General features: G+C 47.3%; 1 protein-coding gene across 1 annotated transcript in view; it reads right to left on the bottom strand.

Moving 5' to 3' along the window:
• Positions 1 to 967: 967 nt before the first annotated feature.
• The window catches only part of Culd (CUB and LDLa domain), a 201698-nt gene continuing 192510 nt past the window's right edge, over positions 968 to 10155 (bottom strand). Inside the window, exons 11-12 of the mRNA XM_077683855.1 lie at positions 7677 to 7928; positions 968 to 4418 (exon numbers count right to left, since the gene is read on the bottom strand). Coding sequence (XP_077539981.1) covers positions 3349 to 4418; positions 7677 to 7928 — 1322 coding nt within the window. The 3' untranslated portion in view covers positions 968 to 3348. The remainder of the gene's footprint in view (positions 4419 to 7676; positions 7929 to 10155) is intronic.

Below are 10155 nucleotides of genomic sequence, written 5' to 3'. Positions count from 1 at the left end.
TTCACACGCAGGTTATTGTGGTAGGTGGTTGCAGAGAATTCCGCTCTGCGATGTGTTTCCCCAAATTGCCCCAAGCAACGCTTCACCTTAATTGGTTAACTATTTAAGTAGGAAAGTGAACCCCATTCGAACTCCTGGGGCTTCTTTCTCCACGGAGTTGATACCTGTAGCAACACAGCTCGTGTGTGCAGCACATGTTGGCAGAAAATTGAAAGTGCAACAGAGATCCCTAGATGTTCTCTTTTTGAGGTGTCGTTGTACGGCCTCTTGCATGAGGAGTCAACAGGCAAATTTTAGAAAGACCTATAGGAACGAGAAATTGTGCACAAAGACAAATGACGCAAGCATAATGTTATGGCATTTTTATTACTTCATTGGATGCACGATTTCATTTTTGCACACCAATAAACCACACAAAAAGAGTGGGTCTGCGTAAAATGTTGCGACTTCACAGAACAGAAATATATCGTCTTTACAAACACCGTCAACCATTCTTTTTGTATCTGATTTTAAATTGCTTCCGGCTAGCCGATTGCCAAAGCATATTTTCTGCGCTGCATTAAGTTCACACAACAGTTGGGGAGTATTTATGAGCATAAATGTGCACATTACACTGTATTTGTTCTGAATAAGCCCACGAGACTGCAAGGTATGGCAATAACATTTGAAAGTATGCTGTGTCTAAAGGTACGTTGGACATACCCAGAAAAATTTCTTAAGGTTATGCAGATGCAGCCACGTGCATTTCTTAACCCATTGTGACACGCATTAGGATGTAGTCGCCAGAAAATTTGAAACTGCCCGTGTGTGTTTTTGATGACCAAAATTTCACTTAAAAACCATAAACAACTCGATCTCGTAAGTAGTTAATAAATTAAGTCGTGTCCTAATCGTAAACATGCTATCGTAAACGTGACCACCGTTTGCTAACCATTACTACAATAGAAAACGTATACACATTATTGTGATCTGTAGCCCTTGTATATTAAGGTGACAGCTTTTGTTTTGCTTTAATAAACATTTAGCTAGATAGAAAATGTAAAACCAAGAACACCTACTTGATGCGCCGAGCATTTGGTGTGCCAAGTAGGTGTTCTTGAACCGCTCAGTAGGTGTTCTTGAGCCCCACTTGAACTGCTCAGCCAGCATTGGCATTTCCCGCCTTACGGCGGGAAATGCGAATGCTGGCTGAGCAGTTCAAGTGGGGATGACGACAATTGTAACTCACAAAAATGCTCTTAAAAGTTGCGTGTACAATTGTACACGCCGTGTCGCAAAGGGATAAAGATACATCGAATTACAATATGCCGCACCAGGAGTGGAATTCATAGGCATGTCCATTTCAAACGGTCCACTTCAAGCTAGCCCTGATTGGCTGAAGCCAAACTACACCAATGTGACACAAAATAAGCAAGGCTTGGTTTCTGTGCATGTCAGAGGACTCGCCACTGGAACTACATTGCGGCTTGAAGTGGAAGTAAAACGAATGTCTTTGAAGCGGATGCAACTGAAACATTCACCCTAGGTGCCTTTTGTGGACAAAAGGTGCATTCCCACAAAGTATGGCTTTGTAAAATTGCTGAACACATGTGAAAAAGCAAAGCTGAGAAGAGACTTTGGAAAGCAAGCAGCGGCAACCTCAAATGTAAAACAAAGATTTCTGAATGAACTCTTCATTCTGGAAACACCTTTTCCCACTGTAAATCCAGTAATGATACCTAAGCTATGATTTAAATGCATCAAAATGTGCTCGAGTAGTTTGGAAAAAGTTGGTGCACGTTGGGGAGTGCATGGCAGGCCACAACCTGGAGTAGACAAACTTTTTTTGTGATCACTAGAGACTACGAGTTCTGCATGCTGATCAGATGACATCAATTTTCCTAGGGGTCATTGAACGATATGAAGAGCTGTTTCTCAGCTCCTGCTGGAGTTTTCTTTTAGGGCCGCAGAACTCAGTGTTGACTCGTTGGGTTTTTGATGCGGTATGGTATCACTCAGGCTGAGCAATCTCCAGCAATTTCATGCCAGGCTAATCCTGCCTGAGCTAACAACCTTCAATTCTACTACCACTATTGCACAGCAGAGGTCATGCTGAATGTTTGAATTGAGTTTGAAAACAGCCAGAGGAATTTGGCTGAGCTAATAGCCATATACATAGTTGCCACAGGATGGGTGTAAAACTAAACAGCCTTAATTAAGCGGTCCTGATATGCACTTTCCGACAATGCGATTAACCAGCCGGGCTGGCAGAATCCTGTCACATTGGCGATAACACAGGTGCTGGTAGCGCTGGCTGCAGCAACCTTTTTCCGTAAGTGGTTTTGGTGTCCATAACCAATTACCAAGTGTAGCTGGCCATGCTGATGGCCATTGTGTCACGTCAGCCACACACGCTAAGACAGTGCACAAAACATCAAATTAAGAAAATTAAGAATATACTTTCTTGCAAATGGCTTTTGTGTGAGTATTACAAATGACGTATCTGTCATGCATGTCCACATGTATTTTTAAAGATACGTGAAATTTATGAGAATATTTACTGAATTTAGAAAGTTCGATAAATTTAAACATCATGTGCAAGTATGGATTGACTCTGGGAAAAAAATTTTTGAGAATGTGAAATAATCTGAGGTTGGTTTCAGCAAACTTATCCTGGAAGGTGCACTTGCTTCATATCATACTTACTGCTCTGCAATTTTACAAGGACAATTTTTTTTTGATGGCGAGGAAAAAATGATCGGATAAAGCATACCACAGGTCCGACATACCTTTAAAAAAATGTGTGTGAGTACGTCGAACGTACCTTTAGACACAGTCAGAAATGTACGCAGCTTGTTCTGTGTAGTAAGCTGTTACATGAATGCTAAGCTCCTTATGATGGCCAAAACACAACTACTATCAGGACAAACATATTTTCCACCTCGTAAACAGCGCAGATTTTAATCTGTGCAGCCATTACTACATATATGGATGTGACATGACATTAGATATTAGGAGATCTCAATCTTGCAGAGTAGATAGCTGAGAAAATTATAGGAATACAATGGTCACTGTTTGGCATGCTACCCTAAACATGTCTCGACAGGGGCACCATCACATCTTTTTTCTTGTCAACACACATAAACTGGGACACAGACACACATCTCTGTTCTTCTATGGGGGTGACAATAGCGCTGATGCGAGCGAGTCGTAATGGGGCATGTTTGCTGTGAATACCTTGGCTGTAATTTCAGCCACTGCAAACTCTGGTTGACATGTATATTGACACACACACACATATACACACACAAACACACTGCGTTTTAACATAGGAACACTTTTTTTTTTACTTTATGTCACACTGTACGCCTACGGTCGCGTTGACTCGGTCACCTTTGGCAAGTCCACCTGGTCACACAGCGCAGCAGAGTTCTGGCCAGCGGCTGGCATCGCCTTGTGAGGCGTGACCCTCAAGCGTGCTGGTAATACAGCTGCCAGCTCTGGCAGCGATGAGGTTCTCCTCAGCAGCGGCTGTGTGTCCTTGGTGACGGCCGTTTCGGTTGCTTGTGAGTCAACGCCTGGATGCTCCGGAGCTGCACCACCCCCAAGAGTGGGGCATCTGGGGCCACGCAACTGGCTCGGCTTCGTCGATGGAAGTGGTGGCTCGACCCGTGCCACAGTGCTGGGCTCTGGCAAGGCTGCACTGGTGCAGGACTGAGGCCAATCTCTCTTGGCCTTTGGGGCCGACCGGCTGGCGAGCTCTGGGCCTGCTGTTGCGGTGCTCCCTGGTTGTCGGCTCTTGGCAGTGGAGTGAACGAGCAGCCGGTGCACCCTGGGTGGCGGGGAAGTGGCGCACGAGCAGGCCCCCCCGCACTGGCAGTGCGGCTGTCCCAGTGGCTGCTGCACCGGAGGAGACTTGGCACCAAGCCGGTCCCTGGCTGGACTAGAAGGGCCGCCACCGGTCGTGGGCCCACCGGATGCAGCCGCTGGGCCGTGCCGGTGCTGGGGTGGCTGGCTACGACTAGAAGGCAGGCCCAGCTGCTTGGGATCGACGGACGTCGATTTGTGCCTGCGCTGGGGACCGCGCTCAAAGACGGTCACGGGGGGCAGGATCACTCTGAGCAGCTGGGTCGCCTTGGAGGAGGAGGAGGACCGGTGCCGGCCACTTGAGCTTCTCTGGCGGGAAGGGGTGCAGTGCCCATCGTCTGGCACGTACGCTGCATTCTCGATGCCAAATCGATGCGATGAGCCACCAATGCTGGGGTTAGGGTGGCTGCTGACGGGAGTTGCGGAACGTGCTTCAACAATTGCACTGTAGGCTGGTGGGGGTGGCATGTAAAACTTGATCACGTCGTCATAGGATGGGGGTGGGTCATAAAGAGGGGCGTCGCTGAGACCAAAGGGGTACCTTCCAGGACCAATGGAACCTGAGTCACTGTCTGCAAGGGAAGCATTTTGGACACGAATTAAGTACCTCCTCCATCATGGCACGACAGGAATGTGTCGTTGCGTAGGCTGTTTAGTGCCGACATGTTCCTACAGCAATGTACACTTCTTTCTGAGAGCCCAAGCAATGCCCTGGCGCAAGTTGCGAAAGGGGCGAGTTATGCAAGGGGCAAAATGAAAAGTGTGCCATGCGCACGGCGTCTGCCGAGTTGATGGTTAGCCACATACCTAGCACACTTCTATGCTTCCACGATACTTCCCACCTCACGAATGAGCAATACTGAAAATAAATGGCAAATCAGGAAGTGGCAATCGTTGACTGATGCGAGTCAAGCTTCACCCACGCTTCATCACCGTGCTGACACATGAGCGGATAAGGCAGTCTTCACATGGCGCTGGAGGCATGCTGGCTAACTGCACTTGGCCGCTTGCTTGCCTGACCTCAGTTGAATATGGCTCTTTGCTTGACCATGCCTTTTCCCGCTTTCAGTGTAGGCTCTGTTGTTCTTTCCTGCTATGCCTGAAAAGTCTGATTATTACTCGTCGAGGAGGTTGACGTCGGTCTTCCTGTTTTTGTGTCTTGATAAAGCACTGTGTCTTGGTTTTAGGAGCATGTTTTATGTATAAAGCACATCTACTTCGAAGAGAGAAAGACAGGAAGCCAAAGCTATATTTTTCATTATAGAGAACTACTGCCATACTTCCTACTATTCTCGAGCTTGCCACAGGATGAGCTTCCAAAAGAAGTAGCGTTTGTCCACATGTCCTTGCAGCAAAAAATATCAAAATATTTGGGGAGCGGAGCTCCTGGGGCACATCATTCTAGGACAGATTCTTGCAAGTGTTTAGAGACATGGAAACAGAAAATACATTTTTCAGCAAGTTGACGAAATGTGGAGCTGAATATAATGCTTCCAAGAAACGTACCACAACACCAGTGGAGCGAGTGTGAGCATTCTCTACTATGAGTTGAATACTGACAATAAAGAAGCTTCGGCTTCTTGTTTCTATGTTGCGAATCATGTTGCCGGAGCATTTACTTTTCATGTGAAAGTCTGATGACAGGGTTTCTTAGAGTGGAATCCTCAAAAGAAAACATCAACATACAACAAACATTGCCAGCATAACTAGTGATGCACAACAAGGGTTTGCTCTTGTAGTGGACTTTTTCGTAGCCCAAAAAACATGCTATGCACCGGAGCTTTCATAGGAGGCATAGATTTAAATTACTGGTTTTACCTCCTTTCTGTTTCTATCTTTTCTTCTCTGCCCTCAAAGCATGCTGGGGTGTCCTGTTTTCCATCTTCAGCAACACAGTCACCCTAGCTCAATACTCCATTTCACAAACTTTGTGCAGCACTGGGGAAGTTACAGCAGGCATCAGCCAATAGGGAGAGCGAGCAAGACGGCATAACTCAATAAGAGAAGCATATGTAGTACCATATTTGCACAATTCTAACACGCTTTTTTCACTTAAAGTAGCCTTCAAATTTTTGTCGGTGTTACAGTTATAATCAGGCTTAAAAGTGAAAACATCTGTAAAGTGGCTAACAGCAACAGCATTGCACCAACTCTTCCCAAAATCCAGTTCAATCCGATGCAAAACATTCTATCAGCGTCACATGAGTAAATTTTGGCATACCCTTAGCAGGGGCTGTATTCTACTGGGTGCCGGAACAATCAGGAAGGGCAATGGAAGGTATCCAGCGGGGTTAATTTCCCGCAGGGTCTTACGCGATTGGCGCAGAGCGAAAACACCACCGAGCCTGCATCGCACGAATAAGTTTTGGCTATAATTCGGTGACGTCACGTAGACCCCGCGGGAAATCAACCCCGCCGGAGTCAACCCTGCCGGAATTCCGGCACCCAGTAGAATTTGGCCCGAGGTGTTGCATATGTTGCTGCTGCAGCTATTGATTGATTGCCGGGTTAACGCGCCAACGCAACACAGGTGATGAGGTACGCCGTAGTGGAGGGCTTCGGATTAATTTTGACCACCTGGGGATCTTTAACGTGCGTCGAAATCTCGTACACACAGGCGTTTTTGCTTTTTGCCTCCATCAGAAAAGTGGCCGCCGCGGACGGGAATCAAAAACGCGTCCTTGTGCTCAGCAGCACAACGTCTTAGTCACTGAGCCACCGCGGCGGGCGCTGCTGCAGCTATTAGCTCCCCATTTCAGCGGCCATGGTTCTGAGGAGGGACCACCGTAAAGCATCTTTACAACGCAAGGTTATTTTACTTACCGAGAGAGAGGGGAAATGAGTGGCATCACACACACTGGGTGCCCAGTAACGTGTGCATGATTGATGTAAACAAAGGAGCATTATATTGTCCCGCAAGGCTTTGAGGCAACAATTTACCAGCCTTGAGCATGGACGTTCTTGAGAACTTGAAAACTCCCCGACGGAATTTTTAAGGGGGAAACGAACAAACGATGGCCCATTATGTCTGAACTTATGAAGGTCAAGGTGCTCAAACACTTTCAATGTTCCCTGTCACAGTTTTGAAGCCAGTAGGGGCTGCATAAGCAAATTAATGAAGTGCAAAAGATTTTGCTGCCAGAGTTGCGTGTGTCAAATAAATGTCTTCCGCCAGGTGTCATGTACACTGATTATACCCACATACGTAATCACATATGCGGGTAGAATCGGCGTTGAATTATTTTTTCAAATTTTCATAAGTAAGCTTACCTGCACTTAACAACTGGGGTGCATTAGAGTCATGCAAATATGGTATTTAAAACATAACTATGCCCCTCGACAACACCTGAACATGTGCTGTCTGCTCCCATGAGCAGGAAGTACAGGGCATGGTGTGAAACTACTTTGCTGTCACTGTGTCTTCTTTAAAAGAGCACTGCATAAGGTGAGTGAAACAAAGTAAAGTACAGGAGCTGTTGATAATCCTGAGCGTGCACTTTTAGCCGCCACAGAGTAGTAAAGGACTAGCAAAGACTAGAAATTGAACACTGCTGCTGCACAGCAAAGCAAAGCAAAGCAGGGTGAAAAGCAATGTTTTGTGAATATCTGATGTGCTCACTTGCGTGTGCACAGTTTACATGCGCACTTAAAATACACATTATCGCCAGATGCCAGCACGGTTATTTCAGCTCCCTCCTCGTGTCGGTAGTGGTTCGGGGCCAAGCTTGCCAGGCGCGCCGGTTCATCTTCGACCAGGGCAGCAACAATGAGAGCGGTGCTATGCGTCCCTTTCCAAGTGTGGAGCCAGGAAGAAAGGAGGGGAGGCCTACCAACATCTGCGCTGATGGTTCGGAGGGCATCCCTGCCCACCACCTCGAGCCGGCGCTGCTTGTGCAGCTTGACCAGGATCATGACGGTGGTGAGGACAAACATGCCCAGCCCCGCGATGCTGGTGATCAGGATGAGGGTGTTGGTGCCGGCTGCCGTGGAGCTCTCCTGCTTGGGGAAGTAGTAGTTGGGGGTCAGGCTGCGCCACCAGTTGTTGTCCTTGGCCGTCAGCCGGCCGCCAGAGCCGGGCACCGCTGTTGGGACAAAGAAAACGGGCGCCAGTCAATTGCTGGGTGGTAGCCTGGCTCCTGGGAGTGACACTGAAATAGCTCGCTGGTATGCCCACAAACCAGCTGAAGAAATGACACTTGGCAGCAACACGCAGAGGACATGCATACCTTGTGCGTGTTTCGTCATGGAATACGGCTTATGCCCAACTTCAAGCAAAAAGTTGCCTGTACATACACCACGATGTGTTTGTTGTCCTTGTCATCATCATGGCTCCCTTCTCTCTAGAGTGAACTAGAAGACAAGAGTGGCTCAACCGCCCCTCAGGGCCCTTGCATTTAAAATTATGCAAGGAAAGATGGAGGAGGGTCAAGATGCCTCGGAGTGCCGTGAAGAGTGGCTTTTCTCAGTAGCATGGTGTACAGTGAAAGCCCGTTAATTCAAACTTTAATAATTTGAATTGATGGGTAATTTGAGCTGCCCGATTTGGTCCGGCCAAGCCTCCATTGAAGTCTACATGTAAAGAAGCCTGTTATTTCGAACCTGAATAGGCTGCACCACAAATAATTCGAACTATGCGCCACCACGCCGGCACCTTGGCGCCTGGCACACTACCACACAAACGCACTCTGTGCTTACAAACAAGGCTGCGTGGAACAGAGAAGGCAAAGTAGGAATTAAAACCTATAAAAATCACATAAGGCGAACATTTTGGAAGACGCATTTTCTGCGAACTACGTCAATGAGGGCGCAGTGGTGTGTGCGGAGTGCTGACGGATTAGGGCATCATATCTCAGGTCAGTAGCATTGAACCGGTCACTTCCAATGATGACAGGCAGGACTAGGAGGAAGCTTAGTGCAGCCGTCTGCTCAGAAGTCATGGCTGGATGAAATGCAACCTGTCTCTATTTCAGTTTTCAAGAATGGCCCGCCGTGTTATGGTGGGGCCATCTAGGAATTGAACCATAGGAAGTGAGTATTCGGCCCACAACTCCATAGTATGGAGGGGTATTTTCCCAGTGGCCCTTATTTTTCTTGTCTCATTTTCTGGAGCTCATAAGCACCATAAACTTCCAGTTCACTCCCCTCTCCCCTCTCTGAACAGAAAGGGAACAGTGCACCCAACTCCTCAGGTCAATTAGCAGCCAAATGACGAGTGCTATGACGACCCTGTTGCTCGCAAGAGGGAGATAGTGGTGGCTCATGATCCCGCCTGCCGTGCTAGTGAGGAGCAGAGTGCAAAGCACGAGTGTGCTCCCACTTCCCACGAGGGCTGATCAAGTGCATACAACCAGTACCAGGGTTGCAGGACACACCGATGTTTCTCCTAAAGATTCGGATTGTGTCTCCTCAACCGAAACAGTGATGCGTCTCATCCAGTGAAATCACAGTGAGTGGAACAGTCATAGAGTCCCTCAACCTTACCTACAGAGGGAACTAGTGCTTCAATCATGTGCTTTCATGGAAATCATGGGCGATGTGTCAGGCTGGTGCTAAGGATTGGACTTGTCAGCTTTGAATTTGAAGTGTTATTTAGTTCTGTTTTTGGCCTGCTCCCACATTGCATCAGCTGTTGTGTACTGATACTATTAGCCTGTCTTGCAGACCTGAAGCCGCAGAGCTTACTTCCCAGCATTGCGATGGCCAGAGCCACAGTGTGTTCAGCCAGATGTTGTACAGTATGTGGCGATGCGCTGTTCAGCAGCATACACGCGTGTGCGAACTGCCTAGGCTTCACCATGCACTAAACCGCCATGAAATCTGCTCAATTCGTTTCTGCTCATATTCAGGTTCCTGCGTGGGGTGAGACATTTACAACACTTTATCTGCCGGATTGCAGCCGCCGGCAAAACATAAGCTGCCATTGCAAAGGTGCCAGGTAGCAGCAAGTGGCAGACCATGACAAATTGCACCCTGCATTAAATGCTATTAAGCTGACCCCCCCCCCACTGATAAAATATCAAGCCAACATAAAGAGCAGTCATCATAGTTCTTGTTGATGCAGGCGATTTGCCATGGATCCAAATGTAAACCAGATGTAAATAATGTATTTCCACCACTTTATCACTGAAAGAAAGAAAATACTCCGCTGGGTGTATTAATGATTTCTAAATATATTCATAATGGATCACTGAATTTGGCGGCGTATGGCAACTGCTAGATGCCTGCTTCTTTTTCTTCCACAATGCATAATTTATTTCGAACCTCAAGTGGCTTACAAAAGCATTTCTCTGTGACGAGTATGATATTAGC

The sequence above is a fragment of the Haemaphysalis longicornis genome, unplaced genomic scaffold (assembly GCF_048455015.1).
Source record: "Haemaphysalis longicornis isolate Haplotype H1 unplaced genomic scaffold, Haemaphysalis longicornis Haplotype H1 scaffold_1, whole genome shotgun sequence".
Lineage (NCBI taxonomy): Eukaryota > Metazoa > Arthropoda > Arachnida > Ixodida > Ixodidae > Haemaphysalis > Haemaphysalis longicornis.
Note: the sequence above shows the minus strand (reverse complement) of the source record. Positions and strands in the feature narration are given on the sequence as shown.